Genomic DNA, 19221 nt, shown 5'->3' on the forward strand with positions numbered 1-19221 from the left:
CGGTACATAACGACCTGGTTACGAAATGACTTATCAGGAGGGAAAGATCTACAGCCAAGTTAATAAATAAAGGAAAAGTAAATAACAAAAACAAAAACAACCTGCTCTTTTAGGACCGAAACTTAGCACACAGGAAATAATAAAAGTTGGGAAAATGGAAACTGTCTTCTCTCTCCTCCCACCCAGGACGGTTTCCTTAAAAGGATTCAGGCGTCGCTGGTGGCGTCACGGGGCCCCATGGCCTTCAACTCCAGGGCCAACTGCAATCGCTGGCTTTCCCGCCTCCCAGAGGCCGGGTGATAAGGGTGGAGCAGCGGGAGGGGGCGCGGCCAACGTCACCTCCGGTTCGGAACGCGCGTAGGCTTCCGAGGAAAGGCTGATCCCTGCGGGAGGGTGGGGCGGAGCTAAGAAAGCGCGCGTTCTGAGCGGGGGCGGAGTCTAAATAAGGGAGGCCGCGTCACTTCCGAGAGCGTTAGAGCCTGTGCGGAGGTGGGACTGAGCGCTTCGTCTCTGCGGCTCGGCATCCGGTACACCGGCTCGGCCGCGGCGGAGCCTCCTTTAAAGAAGGCGCCCAAGGGTTGGCAGGTTCGGTTGCAGCCCGGCGAGCGGCGACATCAGGCAGGAGTCATGAGCGACAGCGGCGAGCAGAACTACGGCGAGCGGGTACGTCGAGGCGATGTCGGGGGAGGCGGTGCCATCGCCAGTTTCTTGCCTCTGTTCGTAGGCCCGGCGAGGTCGGGTCGCGAGTCCCGGGGGCGTTGTGGGCTCTGGTGTGCGGAGCCGGGAAGGACGGGCTCCGGGGGATCGCAAAGAATGGGTCGAGTTGTGATGGCGGCCGCTGGCTGGGCGTGGGGCTTCGAACCCCAGGTGTTCGTTTATTCCGTTATCGGGGGGGACAAATTAAAAATGGCCGTTGCGTCCCCTCGGCGTTGGGGGAGGGGACGGTGTCTTATTTCGCCGTTGCTCTCCCGCGAAGCCGCGCCGCAGCCATCTTGGGCTGCTGGGCCGGGCGCTCTGCCAGCGGCACAAAATGGCGGAGGGGCCCGAAGGCCCCGGCCAGCAGCGGGCCGCACCTCCCGCGACCACGTGGGGTCCTGGAAAAGAAGAAAGACTTTTTTTTGTTTCCGTCCCCTCCCCCCCCCCATGGTAGGGTCTCGACTTCCTGTGTGGAGGCTCACAGCACTATCGTAGGTCCCGGAAAAGACAAGACCTAACTAGGCTGGGGCGGGGGGGGGGGAGGGGGCTTCTTTGAGACTGATGGGGCCCGGCCCGTTAGTCGGATTGTCTTGAGAGCTCTGGTGTCTGTCCCAAAATTGGTTTCCCCCTCTGGCCGCTTAAGTAGCTATGCAGGTGAAAATCATTGTCAGCGTTCTGTTCGACTGCTCAGTGGGTAGGATTGTTTTCTAGAGAATTTTTTCCAGGGTATTGTGTGGAAGAAATGGGCGGGCGACGGTTGTTGGCGCCATTACTTTGGAGGCGTTTAATACTGGGAACCACAAAATGGGTGGCGCGTTTGGGGTTTTGTTAATTCCAATAGGAGGAGATTGGCAGGAGTAGTTTAGGTTGTATAGAATCGCATTGAATTGTCAGCTCCTAAATTTATCAAAACATAGTAACATGACGATTATTGAGTGTTGGAAAACATAGAATAATTGGGCCACTGGACATGGCGTTTGGAGGTTACGGAGAACTAACTAGAAGATAGTAAAAAGGACCGTAAAGGTAGTGTTTACAGCTGTTACAGGAATGACTGGGATTGTTTTTCTGGTTCTAGGTTAGGTGTGTATTTGTTTCTTAAATACACGAATTAACTGTAAGCTTCCTCTTCATCGAGCCAGCTTTAATGTCTTGTACTAATTTTCAAGTCTGTCTCAAAGATTTTAGAGGTTCAGTAGAGAATATTTTGGGGGAAAATGGTACGAATTAACCAAAACCTTGTCTTCCACATGTTCAGATGAATACTTTTTTTAAACAAATTGGTGTTTTAAGTTCTATTAAATAGAGCAGCTTTTCTGTTTCGCGAGTTCTATAGAAAAGAACCGGTTTCTGACTAGAGGGGCTCTTAGTTGAAACTAAATTGGGAAAGAATATTATGTTTTTAAAAACTGAAATTTCTCGCACCATAATAGCTCTCATTTCTTGAAAGAAGTCTTAGGCTCCGTCTGCATTGTTGCCACTTGTGTTTTTCCTGCTATAACTTTTTTAAATGAATGGGAGACACAAGAAACAAATTTAAACAATGGCAAAACCACAAAGTTGAGAGCCTTTTTTTTTTTTTTTTTGTCCTTCGTGTGGGGCTTGAACTCTGGGCCTGGGCGCTGTCCCTGAGCAGCGTCTCACAGACTTTCCTGCCCGGGCTGGCTTTGAGCCGTGATCCTCAGATCTCAGCCTCCTGAGTAGGTAGGATTACAGGCATGAGCCACCAGTGCCCAGCAAGAGCCCATTTTTAATACAGCGTTCTTCAAGGCTGGACATTTTATGCCCTTGAGAATATTGAAAAACGTGTTCAAGGTAATATATTCTTGGATATTCTTGGTGTAGATGGCACCATCGAACCTAACTTCTAGACAGTTAAACCTTCCAAACTGTTGTAATTAATGTAAATAATACCTAATCAGTTTATCTGGATTGTCCTCTCTTGTCTAATCCAGACTCCCTCTCCCCAGCAGCTCCCACCTTCCCCAGTAACCAGTGTCTTCCTCTCCTCTCCCTTCTGGCTCTTGCAGTTGACCCTTTCCTTACAGACTAATAAGGTGGTTAAGTGTGAAACAAGCTGTCTTCAGTTTGGTAACTAATAATTTACTGGGTGAATATATGGATACTTCAAACTACAGTTCTGAGTATTCTTTATCCCTTGCTTATTTGTGGAGCTTAAATTATTTCCCATCTTAAAGTTTATTTATTTAATTTTTATTGTCAAACTGATAGAGCGGTTACTGTTTCATACCTTAGGCATTGGATACATTTCTTGTACTGTTTGTTATCTCCTCCCTCATTCCCCCCTCCCTCCCCAAAGTTCCTCATATGGACAAACCATATGTAAAAGTTACTCATTTTTATCTCTGTATTAGTCTCTAGTACATTCCAAAAATGTCTCAAATTTTGTAGAGGGATTGGTAATAGCACCTTTTCTTGTAAAAGATCATGCTTTTATTGTGTCACTCCACAATTCTGAAGTCTAAAACATGTGAAGAACTGGGGCTGGGAATATGGCCTAGTGGTAGATTGCTTGTCTCCAATGCATGAAACCCTGGGTTCAGTTCCTCAGCACCGCATACATAGAAAAAGCCAGAAGTGGCCCGGTGGCTGCTAGCCTTGAGCAAAGAAGCCAGGGACAGTGCTCAGGCCCTGAGTTCAAGCCCCACCCAGGACTGGCCAAAAAAAAAATGAAGAACTTATAGTAAGTTTAAAAATATAATGTAATATTGGGGATAATGGGTCTTAAAGACCTAATAATGAACAGTGTATGGGGTTGAGGTTTGTATGCCATCTGGTTTGGCATGAGGTTTAAAAAATTCTTTCCTCTGAAGTTGTCAGTAGTTTGTACAAATGAGTCTTAAAGAATCTATGCTTTAAATTTCACGCAATTTCAAGATTGCAGTGGTAATAAGTTTTAAGAAAAAAATTGAACCCAGAAAATAACTCTTCAATAGAATGTTAGGTTTTTTCTTTTGTTTAACTTTAAGATGCCTTTCCATATGAGTAGTTTTGAACACATAACTACAGCCTCTATTTCTAAAGATAAGCCAAATTACTTTAAGAGTGGAAGTAATAAAAAATTTGAAGAAATACTTTGCATTGTTTCATTACCATTGTGTCTCTGGTTAGTCTCTAAACCAGTTTGAAGTAAATACTTCCTTGGTTTAAATAATGTTTCTAAACATTATTTAAATTCTGTGGACATTGTTTGGAACTAGAAGGTGGCATTTCACAGTGAAATTAATGGTGATTTTACAAGGTAAGTACTAATGGGTTTTGTCAAGATTAGTTCGATAGTGAGAAAGTGTTAATAGAATTTGCCTTGTTTGTGTAGCCTTCCTCATTTCTTTCTTCCCCCTTAAGTCTCAAAGCTAAGTGATGAGTATTAATGCTTTCAGGACAGAACTACATAGTGGAATGTATTGCTTGAACCCTAGCATTCTGTTCCTGGATCAGATACCTAATCATTGTAATTTACAAGGTATGGTGATGTTTTGGAATTGTTTTTAAACAGGTTAGTATTGTGAGTGTGAGCCATACTGGAATAGGCATTGTCACTCAGTATTGTCTTTAAGCTGTAAGCTAAAAGTTCTTCAGCATATCCTAATTCCCTAAAATCTTTGAATTGGGGTTTGGAGGTTATTTTCAGATCTTATCAACATTGTTGGATGAGGTTCCCTCCCTTTTGCAATAAAATTTACATTTGCTGGAAAGTACTGAATGTTTTATCAATATAAACTTAAGAGTCTGATGTTTTTGCAGATTTCCTAAAAGCATAGGCTTACTTCTGCTTTAGGCATGTCTAGTGGTGTTTGTTGTTTTGGTCCCTGTTCAATACCACATCCATTCCCCCAGAGACTACTACTATCTTTGAGGATTTTTCCATTCATTGTTACAGTAAACAGAAAAAAAATTGAATGGCACTTACTGATGAGCATTGAGCTTTCTGTTGCAAGACGAGTATTTGTTGATCATTTTCTCCATTATTAAAATGTTGCCCTGTTTAATCAGTTTGTGCGTGCTTAATGGACTCCCGTTGTATCCCTTATAAATATTTGAACAAAAATAGTGTTTATGAAACAAGCTTATTTCTAAGTAGGGTCTGTTTTAGCCAAATGCATAAAATTAGTTTTATAGTTGGTCTTGTAGTTTTATGAGGTGGCTGCTTGAGTTGAAATAAGGATAAAATGAAATATTACCTAGTAGTGGTTTTCTTAGATTACAAGAAGGAAAGATTGGAGATGGGTAATGAAATGACAGCAGGAAGGCATCACTAGAGCTTTGGTCTCTTATTTTAGTATTTTCTGCATTTAATCCCTGAATGGGTACAAAATTTTTGAGGCCCTAAGGAAACCTGCTTGGGCATTCTGATTCCATGATTACATTGTGCTGCCAGCAAAATATTTCCCATTACGTTTTAGTGATAGTCTTTAAAATCAGTAACTGCTTCCCTTAAATAAAAAGCTATTTAAAATTTTTCCAGATTAAATAATGTAACTTGAAAGTAGGTTGGAAATTGTGCTGTTACTTTGTTATAAAAGACAATATACCCTGGGTGGCTATGGTTGTCTTTATGCCCAGATTGGTACAAAGCTAGCTCTCAAACTTTTTTTTAAAGCAAGCTTTTTTTGTCTGAAGGAAAATGAAGGAGGAAATATTCTTCAGTAAAATCATACAGTGCAATGCAGTGCAGGATAACAAGAAAAACCAAAATGTTTTAATGTAGGTAGTTATTTACAGTGCTCAACAGATAGTATTAAACTTAACTGATCTGCTAAATTAACAGAACAAAATTATTTGAAAATACCACTGTTGGATTCAAATTTGCTGTGCTTTCCTTGATAGCTACTGGCATAGAGTAGTTGGTTGACTTTAGCCTTTTTTTGTGCTTTTTAGTTACAAATTGGTGAATAGCTTTCCCAAGGGGTGGATTGAAAGACAAATCCAAATTGTCAGGTTCCCTGACATTTGATATTGTTCTTTCAAATACACAGGGCAAAAATGTGTGGCATTTAGTCATTTATTCTACTTAGACAAGTCACAATATTGCTAACCTCTTCAACCCCAGCCATCCTCATCATTGTACAAATGAGTTGTCCGAGCTTTTCTTTCTTGCACTTTTGTATTGTATCACTTTTTGACTAGAGATGTGCTTTTGACACCTAGTGAATATAATAGAAGTGTGAGATGTAATTAGTTCTTAAAATGTTAAATGAACTTTACTGTTCAATGGCCGCACTTCACATTCAGCTTAAGCATGATAAATATTTGTAGTAGACAAAATGGCTAATTACCATATTATATATTCTAGAACCAACAAAACTATAGTTTCAGTTTTTTGAGCTGCATATTATTTTTTTTAATCCAAAGGAAAAAGGGATTTTTTTTTCTAGTTTCAGTTTTGGCACTGGATTTTATCCTGGAGTTTTAAAATATTCTTCATCCTGTTCTTTTTCTATTAAGGTTAATGATGAAGAAGGAAAATGCGGAAGTCGTCATTTGACAAGTTTTATAAATGAGTATTTGAAGCTCAGGAATAAGTGAAGCTGAAATTTGAAAAAATAAAAGAATGCATGCTAATTATCAGACCAGAAGTCCCACTTGTAGAATATTGAGCAATTTGTGTGAAGTGGGGAAGATGAAAGAAGTCAGAATTTGAAACGGAAGAATGAAGAAAAGAAATAAAAATGAAGTTAAGATAAGAAGTAATCTGGAATCAGAAAGCACTACGCTAAGTAATTACTAGTCTGTTTATGTGTCCCTGTATATTTTGCTAAACATGCATGCATTATTTGTTTAATAGAAGAAAATATATACAGGGTAAAGAAGTGCCTTCCAAGGGAAACGTTTAAATTAGGTAATTCTAATTTTAACTGCCTAGTCAAATGATTGAAATGCAATTCTTTAAAAATAACCCTTTGTGGTCAAATACCAGGCAGCAGTGCACTCTTGAGAATGGGTGATAGTTGACTTGTCCCCTAAATTGTTTATCTATCAAACTGCTGGTCTGGGCCATGAATATATGAAGTTGGAATTGGTGGTCTGTGCCACCCCTTGGGACTTTCAGATTGAAGTATACTGACTTTTCTTGTTTAGTTTGAATAGTGTATAGTAAAATGTATTCTGACAGGGGTGGTTATGGATGTAACCCCAAAATTCAAGCAAAGCGACAAACCGGGTAGCTTCATTTGGAACAAAAGCATTTTCCCCTTCCCAAATGGCATTAGTGGAATGCCTGTGACCATTAGCCCCTGATCATTAGCCCCTGATTTTGAGATGTGCTAGTTCTGGTTACCTGTTGAGTTGAAATGGGTAAGATCTCTTCTAAAACTGCTGTATGGTCCCCATAAAAGTGAAGAGAGTAGCTAATTCAAAATACATTTTAATAGCTTGTATGTTGCTTCCTCCTTTACTATCATTTACCTGGTACATGCTGAAAAAGTAGATCATGAAATAGCTTATTCAGTTTGTCGCCCTTAACCCTTCCACTTGGTGGGAAAAAATGAAATTTAATGTTCTGTTTTCCTTTCTGTTTCATTTTAGCTTTCTTGACAGTGTCAGGTATAAATGTTACCCTGGGTTGAATGGAACACGTCCACATATCAAATAACATCCAGCAGTAGCCAACAGTTAGCTTTTCCTCAGAAGAGGCCAAGCTTGTCATCTTTCTAAAAGGAAGACTGTCAGGCGGTTTAAAAAGTTAACATGCACACTACAACTGTAGTGCTTTACTTTTACTTAGTGTTTGTGCATGCCAGTAGTGAGGCTTGAACTCAAGTCCTAAGTACTGTCTCTTAGCCTTTTTCGCTCAAGGTGAGGGCTCCACCACTAGAGCTACAGCTCTATTTTGGCTTTTTTGGTGGCTGTCTCTCAGACTTTCCTCCCTGCTTTGAACCATGATCCTCAGCTCTCAGCTTCCTGGATAGCTAGGATTAGTGGCATCAGCTCGGTAACCACTTTAAAACCTGATAATTTTCAGATCTTAAAAAGTTCTAGAAAGTAAAATAAAATTTTGAAGGGTATAGAGATACATCTTTTGATACCAAGAAGTTACTTCTGTTGGTATAGTTTTTGCCTTCACTCCTCCCCAGTTGTTATTTTGTAACAGTTCTATAAACAATACAATGAGTGATAATTATTCATTCCTTAAATTATCCAAAAGGCAAGCACATAGCAGATGTTATGTTGTTAATAGACATTTTAGCCCCCAACCTGCAGAAAATATTTCGAATCTGATTATATGATCCAGAATGGTAAAGGGTAAAATGTTGATGCTCATTAATTTTTTTTTTCCTCTTGGCTGAAGGATATTTGCATTCAAAGTTTTTCCTTCCTGGACCATTGCAGAAAGGGAAGATAAAGCCCTTTGGTTCCCACATGGGCAGTACATGGAAGTCTGTAATCAGGCTGGTAAATAGCAGGCAAGAATAGCAGGGAAGATGATAGTAGTATTAAAGCGCCAAGCTTTCTTTGCTAGGGGAAAAAAATCAGAAACATAATTTCTGAAATAGTGAGGCTTAATAAGCATCATAAACTTCAGAAAGGGGTAGGTTCCCCACTCTAGTCCTATTAAAAGGAACTCTATTGTAAAATACTGTGTAGAGATTTAGTGCAAGCTTCTTTGCATTACACTGCTGTTCTCATTCTTTCTAGTGCATCTAGTTTGTAAAATAATAAAGGGATTGGATGATTATCCCTGCTTATCTCTTTAAGTTCTGATATTACTGTTCAAAGTAGGGAGTTGCAGATTAAGATACTATGTTAGAAGGACATTTTTAACTTGAGTTCTTTGTCGGTTGTATTAGTGGATGACTAGGATTCATTAATAAAAATAGAGCTGTTTTAGGGAGTTTGTGGCTTTATTTCACTGTGCAAACTTGAGATCTATGAGCCCTTAAGCATTGGTGTCCAGAGTGTTCTTTTAGCAGTGACTAGTTTTGGCAGTACTGAGAATTTGAAGTATGCTTGTTTGTAGGGGCTTTCTCAGTGAACTGGTTTTAGAGATTTGCCTGTATATTGAGATTTAGTTAGTGCTGTGCTTTGTATACTTGGCTGATCTCTGAGTCTGATTTCTTCTAGACAAGTAAATTCCTGTATTTTCCAAACCAGCTTAATGACAACATCAGAACTGTTGAAGGGCTTAGACTTTTATCTCTGGCCTATCAAATACAATTGCTCATAAAATTAAACTACATAACCTATTAGATCTGGGCGCTCTTATTTAAGATTTTGCAAATACTGTCTTGTTGATCTGCTAGAATTTTAAGAGGAGATCTCATTGAGGTTTATTTCCCAGAATATGAATACTGTTTCTCTTTTGGACAGATTGAAAGGGGACTTTGCTGTTGAGCAGAAGGCTTAAGAGGGAACCATGCATTTTCTATTGTATGTTCAAATGTGTTTGGCTAGTTTTCTGCTTAGCAACTTCTTAATCTTATTTGAAGGCAGTCATCTGCTCTTTTTCTTGAGCAAATCATTTCATTTGGTTTTACTAAAGTTATAATTCTGTGATAAAATTAGATTGTTGAAGTAATCTTCCCAAACTCATGAGTTAACTTTTGAGTTCCTGATTCCCTCTTATAGATTATCTTTTGCCTATTGTAAAATTATAGCAGCTATGTTGTTGATCTTTTCTTATGTTTAAGGGAGAGAGAAAGGAGGTGAATTGCCTTTTAAAATGTCTGTTGTGAGCATTTGATAGAGGAATTGAGGACCATATCAGCCATTTCTTTCTTGATGTTAAAAATATCGCAGCCGTTTTCACTAATTGAAAAATAAAGGTACCTTTATCTTTTAATCTTACTAGTTACTCATTGATGTGGAGAGTGGTAGAAAGGCAGAGGCTAGCAAGTTTCCTGTCACTTTGTACCAAGTTTTGTAGTAATTTAAGTCTAGTTGTTGACAGCCTTGGAGACCTAAATTCCTTTTTCTGGTGGTTAAACTTTTCTGTTTTAGTAAATGTTAAACTTTAGCTCCTTGTTACTATGTTGCAGGTGGGCAATGTTGGCTGAAAAAAAAAACTTGAGGTTCAAAGCCAGCCAGAGCAGGAAATGTTCGTGGGACTGTTTATCTCCAATGAATCAGAAAACTGGAAGTGGAGCTTTGGCTCAAAGTAGTAAATTGCTGATCTTGAGGAGAAAAATTCAGGGGCATTGCCCAAGCCCTGAGTACAAACCTCATGATTGACCCCCAAAAAATCAAATTTTAAATGTTGAGCATTATATGATGTCTGAATTGTCTTAATTATGTAAATCTCGTTTATTTTCCATAGTGTTTTGAGGGCTGTTATTTAAAACAATCTTACTCTTTTGTAAAATGGCCAGTAATGTTCCAAGGATCATCTACCCTAGAGGGAAATACCTTATAAGAATTTATATTTGGAAGCCTCAACTATAAGGTGGGGGGGGGGCTCTACAGTGACTTCATATTGTATTATTAGCTTCTGTTGTTAGGCCAGCCATTTCTCGCATAACTTGGGTTGAAAGATTGTTAGGATTTCATTCCTTTTTTAAACTTTCTTTAGCTATTCTTTTGATTTCTTCTATGTCACTTGCCTTCTAGTTAGGGAGAGTTTTGATTAAGAAAGTTATAAGTGTACAATATTTACCTAAACAATGCTTTTTGCTGAAGTTTTTTCCTACCAGAGCCTCTAATTTAGTCTTTTCTGATTGTAATGATTCCTTTATGTAATGTTCCTGCTTTACACTTGGTTTATCGTAAGTTTTCCCTGGCTTTCCTCCATTCCATTGAGGAAAAAATGTGGCTCTTTGGTACCTTCTCTACTCTTAACCTCTACAGGGTTCACTGCCTTCTGTGGCTTCATCTGATTGCTTTGAGTTTCATAGAGGCCTCTTCCCAAGGCTAGATGGAGTTAAAGTCTTAAGTGTATATCTATTTAGCTGGTCCTGGCTTTTCACTAGGCTTGTATTTTAGGACTCAAAATGGAAACTTTTTTTAATCCAGCAATAAGTGATACAACTTGAAATTTTGAGGAGGCCTTATGGGGAAAAATCTGTGTTAAGGTTTATGAATTTTGTAGGATTTTTGTTTGGGGACTTGACTGAAGTAGTTACAAAGTATAGGGTTCATAGTTCTTTCATCTTAGTATTTATGAAGTAATAGCCTCAAAATACAATCCTTAAACAGTTCCCTGTACCTTTTTGTCTTTAAAAGAGTAGGATTAGGTAACTTGTCCCTGTTCCAGAAAGGTGAAAGAAAAGACAAATTAATTGACTATGCTAGTTGAAACAATCAAACTATTACATCAGGTATACTCAATTCTTGCCCTTACCTATGTTTCTTGTCTTTTTGGAAGAGGATTGCTCTCCCTCACCATTTATCTCACAGCAACATATTTGTTTTTAAAGTCTCCCACAAAATATACAAATTAAACTTTTGACATCTGCGTATAGGAATCCCGTTCTGCTTCCAGAAGTGGAAGTGCACACGGATCGGGGAAATCTGCAAGGCATACCCCTGCAAGGTCTCGCTCCAAGGAAGATTCCAGGCGGTCCAGATCAAAGTCAAGGTCCAGATCTGAATCTAGGTAAGATCCTGTGATTTTCTTCCTTAGCTCTGAAGTTGGTATGTGGTTGGTAGACATGGCAGGTAGAGCATAATTTGTTGGTCTTTAACACTAGTACTCCTAATGAAAGCATAGGCTTTGTCAGGGTTCATACCTATTTTTTATCTTTTTTGTTAACTCTAGCAGATTGCTTTTCCAACCTTGTACATTTTTACCTATGTAAAGTGAGTTAGTACTAGTTGTGAAGATTCACTTAGTGTTAATAAACTGCTTTATTAGTATGACAGTTATATTCCAGAACATAACATTGGCTTTCAGTATCTTAATCCTTTATAAAAACCAAAGTTAGTAAAGTGCTTAATGTTGTGATTTAAGTGTAGGGCTGGGAATGTGGCTTAGTGGTAGAGTGCTTGTCTCCCATGCATGAAGCCCTGGATTTGATTTGTTAGTACCACATACCCAGAAAAGGCCAGAAATAGCCCTGTGGCTCAAGTGGTAGAGTGCTAGCCTTGAGCAAAAGCAAGAAGCAGCTCAGGGGCAGTGCCCAGACCCTTAGTTTAAGCCCCTGTAGTGTAGTTTTGCACCAGTAAACCCTGTAGTCCTGTCTAGTAGGCTAAAATGTATAAGGGTCATGTTTGAAACTAGCCCAGACAGGAAAGTCCAAGACCACCCCCTTCCCCCTCAATCACCAAAAAAAAAGCTGGAAGTGGAGCTGTGGCTCAAGTGGCATAATATTAATCTTGAACAGAAAAACTCACACATGCCACCCCAATTTAATTCAATTTAAATGTTGGGTGGGGCGGTAGTTTTGACAGTTCAAGAATAGTAGAAATTAACTCAAGAAAAAATATCTTAGTTGGTAACCATGATAGTAACTGAATGATGGATGTCCTTTTTGGAGGTCAACTCTACGGTAGAGTGATGAAAGAATAAAAGATAAGTATTGTTTCAGTTTACCATAGCATTTGGAGCCTTTGTCTTGCAGGTCTAGATCTAGAAGAAGCTCTCGGAGACATTATACAAGGTCACGGTCTCGATCCCGCTCCCATAGACGTTCCCGTAGCAGGTCTTATAGCCGAGATTATCGCAGACGGCACAGTCACAGTCATTCTCCTATGTCTACTCGAAGGCGTCATGTTGGCAATCGGGTAAGGTGAAAAACTTTGAAGCAGTGAACTATTAGGTCCTACTTAGAACTGACAATGGAGTTTTACTTTAGAGGTTCTTTGGCATTTATAAATAATATTTTTAAATTGATCTCCCTCATGATTTAGCTAGCTATATTTGATGTACCACTTGGGCATAATACACACTGATAAAACTTAGCCTGTCAAGCTAGAACAAAAATCCTGTTCATTCTTATAAAATACATGGTTCCACATTAACATCCATGCTTTGTGAGCTTTTCCTGGATTTGAAAACATTACCTAACATGTCCAGGAGATATCTCAAATAGGTAATGTGTTAATATTGTGTCATCTAAGAGGTTTTGTGGGGACATGGGCTTAGATTTTTAAATTAGAATGGAATTCTTCCTAGGAAATTGTTAGTATATGAAATTGGAAACCTTTAGGTCAGTTCATTATGACACCTGGTTAGTTAGTGATCTGTGGTTTCTATTTTTAAAACATGTAATACCAGTTTTCTCTTGTCTTCCTTTTGAAGTTCCAGGTATTGAAGTATTGATACATTTAAGATTATCTTTATCATAAGTATATTATATTAGGTATTGAAATAATAATGAGGGAGGTTGTGTTTTTTGTGACAGTGAATTGAACTCATGGTAAGCATACAGTGAATGTGTGTATATATATAATCAATAAACTAGTGCTTGTGACAGATGATAATTTTAGAATCCACATTTCTATTTTCAGGCAAACCCTGACCCCAACTGTTGTCTTGGCGTGTTTGGTTTGAGCTTGTACACCACAGAAAGAGATCTCAGAGAAGTATTTTCTAAATACGGCCCCATTGCGGATGTGTCCATTGTATATGACCAGCAGTCTAGGCGTTCCAGAGGATTTGCCTTTGTGTATTTTGAAAATGTAGATGATGCCAAGGAAGTAAGTAAAAGCTGTCTTTTTGGTTAAAAGGATCAGTCTTGTGTAATGGCCAGGTACTTGGATAAGGACAGAATTTGCTTTTATTAGATAAACATGATAGTTAACTGTAGTTTGGTATAATGTGGCATGTTTAACAGGAACATGAGAATATTGATAATCCTGATTTAGAATAGATAGAGATGTATTCTAGAATGGAAAAGAAGTTACAGGTTCAAAATTGGCAAGTTAGTGGTTTTAATATTTGGATTATAACTTGAAGCAAGATAGAAAGTCCTTTGATATGTGAAGATACATTTTATACATTTCAGACTTTAGGGAAATAATAAGAAGGAAAACCAGAGAGTTAGTGGTAACACCTTAGAAATTGAACTGTGGGTAAAAATTATTCAGTAGTTCAAAAAAGCTAGATGCAACTAAATACAATAGACGACCTTCGAGTTTAAGCAAATTGAAAGAAGATGCTTCTGCTCAAGGCTGCTAATACAGTGTTTCACTTTTGCTACAGGACCAGAAACAAAGTAGTTTGAATGCCCAGACTGAGGGATAAAATAACATTGTAATTAGTTTTTGCTGGTACTGGAGTATTTTTCTCTACAACTTGAGCCACACCTCTCCCTCTCCCTCTCTCTCTCCCTCCCTCCCTCTCTCTCTCTCCCCCTCTTTCTCTCTCTCTTCCCCTCTCTCTCCCCCCCCTCCCCCCCTCTCTCTCCCTCTCTCTCTCCCCCCCCCTCTCTCCCTCTCTTTCTCCCCCCCTCTCTCTGCCAGTCCTGGGCCTTGGACTCAGGGCCTGAGCACTGTCCCTGGCTTCTTTTTGCTCAAGGCTAGCACTGCCACTTGAGCCACAGCACCACCACTTCGGGCATTTTCTATATATGTGGTGCTGGGGAATGGAACCCAGGGCTTCATATATATAAGGCAAGCACTCTTGCCACTAGGCCATATTCCCAGCCTAATATAAGTTGAAATATAATTATATTTTAGTGATGTTTGTTTTGCACTGATAATTCAAGGCCTGTGTGGTTGGAAATAAGACTTTGCTGCCTGGGCTGAATTGGATCCACAATCTTCATATCTCAGTCTCCTGAGTAGGTAGGGTTTCAGGCATAGGCCACCACCAGCACCCAGCTTTAGTGTAGTTTTTTGATGATTTTTCATTAAAGAATACTTAGTTGATGGGCAATAAGCTTTTTTTGTTGTTGTATTGATATTTCAAAGGTGGTAAACAGGTCAAGAAATTTTTGTAATTTAGTGCTTTAAATTACGTCATAGGATATAGTCTCACCTGAAATGTCTAGTCAGCCATTATTTAATAGCTTCAGGGTAAGTAGTGGCTTTGTTCAGGATGTATGTAACCATTTATTTATCTTTTGAAGGCTAAAGAACGTGCCAATGGAATGGAACTTGATGGGCGTAGGATAAGAGTTGATTTCTCTATAACAAAGAGACCACATACCCCAACACCAGGAATTTACATGGGAAGACCTACCTAGTAAGTTTTTTTCCTAAGATGAAACAAAACTGTTCATTTAGTTTTTATGTTGTATATCTCCTTAACTGGGTAAAAGCATATTCAGGCAGGCTCTAGGTGCTAGTGGTTATATGTACACAGTCCCAATCCTCCTGCTTCAGCCTTCTGAGTACTGGAGTTACAAGTGTTCCTCTGCACTGAAAGTGTTTTAAGTTTTGCTTGATAGCTTTAAATCATTTCTTACTTCACTGTAAAGAAATGATACATTTTAGTTTTGCTTGGTAAATATTCCTGGTGGTAGAGTTCCATTTCTTTTTCCATTATGCCTATTACTTTCCTTTTAAACAACTTGACATGATGTATATAAATCTTAGTTGTGCCTGTTTTAGTGGGGGGGGGGGTTGTTGTTTTTTTTTTTGTTGTTGTTGTTTTGGCCAGTCCTGCCGCTTGAACTCAAGGCCTGAGCACTGTCCCTGGCTTCTTCTTGCTCAAGGCTAGCACTCTACCACTTGAGCCATAGCACCACTTCTGACTTTCTGTTTATGTGTTGCTGGGGAATCGAACCCAGGGCTTCATGCATGCAAGGCAAGGACTCTACTGCTAAGCCATGTTCCCAGCCCTGTTTTACTGTTTTAAACTATAGGAAATCTAGGCTGTGGCAATTTACTGAACTATGAGAGAATATGGTTTTTTGTTACGTTATCAAAAATGTGTAGTGTGCATAGACTGAAAACTAAACAATTCAGTCTGGTTTAAATGTAATGTTTTCACATACAGTAAAGCATCATTATATACCATGATTGCTATATTCTCTATTTAATTAGCTGAACCCACTTGCCAAACCACTGAAGTTTTTTCTTTTGTTTGTTTTTAACCTTTCTCTGGAAAATGTATATAATTAGTGAATTGTCTTTTAGAGGAAGCAAGTCGGGATTTGTTCTTCACTGTTCAATATTGTAAGAGTTGTAATAGAAATACTTTTTCATTTAACATCAGAAAAGGCCTCCTAGTAGAAATCTCCATATTTAATAATAAAGAAGCATTTGCCCTAGTCATGTCTATGAAGCTTGGCTATTGTGGACCTGAATGATCCAAATTGCTTGCATGGTGTTCCACTTCTGTATGTATCTTGAACCAGTTTTTAATAGCCAAGAGTTATCTAGGGAAATAGACCACTCAAAATTTTTTTTAAGGTAATGTTTTATTTACAGTGGCAGCTCACGTCGCCGTGATTATTATGATAGAGGCTATGATAGAGGCTATGATGATCGGGATTACTACAGCAGATCATATAGGTATGTTACATACAAAGGTCAGTCTCAAGCAACACTATACTGTGGCTTCTTTGTTTTGGTGCTGGTACCGGGAGCTTGAAGTCAAGGCCCTGGGTGCTCTCACAGCCTTTTCACTCAAGGTTAACATATTCACTTAGCTACAGCTTTACTTACAGCTTTTTGGTAGTTGGTCTCAGGGATTTTCCTATCCAAGCTGGCTTCAGATCTCATCCTCCTGTGTAGCTACCAGCAACAGGCTTCATTCATATTGTGCTGGTAACTGTTAAAGTTGGGAAGAGCAGAAGAAAGTCAAGTATTTATCCTTTTAAATATTTTAAACTGTCTTCCTAGATAGCTTTGTATAGCATGGAAGTGTGGAGTTTTCAGGTTTTTTTGTTTTTGTCAGTCATGGGGCTTGAACTCAGCCTGGGCACTGTCGCAGAGCTTTCATTGCTCATGATTTTGTAACCACAAAAAAACTTGAAGAATTGCATCAAGTAGTACTAAGGGAATTGATTTGTTTTTAATATACTTGTTTTTTGTTTTGTTTTTAATACACTTTAATACTTAGAAATTATTCTGTGATAGAAATTTTAGCCACCACAGAAAGTTCTTTGTCCTTTTCTAAAATTTTTCTTTTAAAAAAAAGGGCTCTTGTGTTACCTACAAGAATGTTGGATTCATTTGTGCCTTTTGAGAATTTTGATTATATCAAATTTGTTTTACTGTGTTCACAGGGGCGGAGGTGGTGGAGGAGGTGGATGGAGAGCTGCACAAGACCGGGATCAAATTTACAGGTATGCCAGGTGCAAAATTGAAATCTGGAAGCGGCTTCACATAAGTAGTTCTACTAACTAATTGGTAATTGATTTAAGTAGAGCCACACATTAACGTTGGATTTCAAATATACCAGTTGAAGCTAAGGACACTATAATGGGAGCTTTGAAATGTTTAGAAAATTAACTTAGCTTTAATATGTAATTACTTAGTACCATTTTATTTTGTTAGTACTAGGGCTTGAACCTGAGGCCTCACATGTTTACCCTCTCAAGGCTGATATTTTTCCACTTGAGCCATACTTCCCCTTCCAGGTTTTTGCTAGTTAATGGATATTTCAGTCTTAGAATTGTCTGCCCAAACTCCTGAGAAGCAAGAATTATAGTCATGAGCCACCAGGCTTGACAACTATTTGTTTTTTTTTTAAATCAATTTTAATGAGATTTGGTAAGGGGAATAATTGGCTATTGGAAGCAAATGATTCTCTCAAATATCAATCCTTAGCTAGAATATAAATGCAAGTTTCTTGTTCTTAAATTTTGTTAATATTTGATATAACTACAGATTGTTTAATGATAGGAAGGAAATAATTTGAGTGGTTCTAGAGACTGATAATTATGTATGCTTCATTCTCAAGGCTTAATCAAGATCCTGAGATAGCATGACAAATGCAAAAATTTTAGTCATTGTAGTTTGTTGTGCTTACCTTTTAGTCTAAGCTTCATTCTCAAGGCTTAATCAAGATCCTGAGATAGCATGACAAATGCAAAAGTTTTAGTCATTGTAATTTGTTGTGCTTATCTTTTAGTCTAATCATGATCTGTAGACTTAGATACTGTTTTACTTGTTTGCAGAAGAAGGTCGCCTTCTCCTTACTACAGTCGAGGAGGATACAGGTCACGTTCCCGATCTAGATCCTATTCACCACGTAAGTTTATTATTGATGTTTTCCCAAAGTACACATAGGTTAACTTACTATTTCACTTAATGGGTGTGATTTGAGTAAGGTAGCGTTTGAACTTTACCTCATGCTTGAGGGTAGATGCTCTGCCACTGAGCTATGCTTCCACCCCTTTTTGCACTGATTAGTTTTTTAAGATAAGGTTAGGCTTCCTGCCCAGGTAATAACTATTTAATGGCTTCCTGTTCCAACTGGTACAGGTGTGTAATACCACACAGTCTTGTCACTTTTTTCTCCTGGGGGCTATAAAGTTAGGATGGTAGATGCTTGCTACAGCAGTCAGCTATGGATTGACAAGGTACCTCATGAGTTTTTCAAACCATGATCCATGGATTCTTAGCCTCCATATAGCTAGGACTATAGGCTACCACCAACACCTGTGAAGTAATATTCTTTGATACAAAGCAAGTGCAGTATGTTGTGGCATTTGCTTTATGAGTTTTTGCCAGTTGTGAACAATTTGAACCTAATCTGCCTGATTTAAAGCCTAACTACTTCTCTCACAGTACATTTCCTGTCCAGACAGATCTGTTAACGATTGGTCATCTTATTTCTAGGTTTTTCTAGTGTTCACACTTGGTGATTTTTTTCCATAGGATAAAATCTGTTGCATAGTATTTCCAAATGGTAGACTAGTCCAAAAGTACTAACGTGGGCTTGATAATCTTTTAGAAATAATGTTTATTTTTATCTTTCAGGCCGATATTAAAGCATGAAGTTGGAAACTTTCTGAAACCCGCCATAGAGCCTGGAGTATTGTTTGTTGACAATATTTTTTATTGTCTCCTCTTTAAAAAGTGAACAGTGCCTAGTGGAGTTAGGTGACTTTTACACCTTTTATGATGACTACTTTTGGTGGAGTTGAAATGCTGTTTTCATTCTGCATTTGTGTAGTTTGGTGCTTTGTTCAAGTTCAAAGTTAAGTGTTTTCAGAAAAGTATGTTTTGCATGTATTTTTTTACAGTCTAAATTTTGACTGCTAAGAAGTTTCTATTGTACAAAACTTCATTTAAAAGGTTTTTCTACTGAATCCAGGGTATTCTGAAGATCGAAGCCTGTGTGTAAATGTTACCAAATGGCAAAAAGCAACAATAAACAGTTTGATTTTTACTTTTCTTTCTAATATATCAATGCTGAGGAAACCCAGAATAAGTTGTCAGTAGTAAATTTAAAGGCAAAATACCTGTTTTCCTCCAGTCCATGAAACATACCATATTTAATATACCTGCAACTGTTTGAAAAAATGCTCTGTAACTCTGTACTTGCTAGTATTAGAAGTTAAAAAATTTACAATACAGCAGATGCTTAATGCTTACATAAATGTGAATTTGTCGACCTTTATGTAATCTGTATTATATATTACATGTATAGCTTGGATTAAGAGTTACAGATGTATGCCTTTTAAAGTCTGTTCCTAAAGCTGTTACAAGGGGATAATGGTATTTCAGCCAGTT

General features: G+C 38.5%; 1 protein-coding gene across 2 annotated transcripts; it reads left to right on the forward strand.

The window, feature by feature from the left end:
* The first annotated feature begins 459 nt into the window (after positions 1-459).
* Tra2b (transformer 2 beta homolog) lies at positions 460-19003 on the forward strand. 2 transcript variants are annotated; one of them, XM_048347005.1, is made up of 10 exons: positions 462-663; positions 6163-6434; positions 11112-11245; positions 12210-12372; positions 13099-13287; positions 14661-14776; positions 15967-16050; positions 16767-16826; positions 17661-17734; positions 18466-19003. In XM_048347005.1, the coding sequence occupies exons 4-10, from the start codon at positions 12340-12342 to the stop codon at positions 18474-18476; spliced, it is 567 nt and encodes a 188-aa protein (XP_048202962.1). In that variant the 5' UTR covers positions 462-663; positions 6163-6434; positions 11112-11245; positions 12210-12339; the 3' UTR covers positions 18477-19003. The 2 variants fall into 2 exon arrangements, with proteins under 2 accessions (XP_048202961.1, XP_048202962.1); XM_048347004.1 differs by lacking the exon at positions 6163-6434 and having other exon boundaries at positions 460-663.
* The last annotated feature ends 218 nt before the right edge of the window (positions 19004-19221 follow it).

Source organism: Perognathus longimembris, chromosome 5 (genome assembly GCF_023159225.1).
Source record: "Perognathus longimembris pacificus isolate PPM17 chromosome 5, ASM2315922v1, whole genome shotgun sequence".
NCBI classification, from domain to species: Eukaryota; Metazoa; Chordata; class Mammalia; order Rodentia; family Heteromyidae; genus Perognathus; species Perognathus longimembris.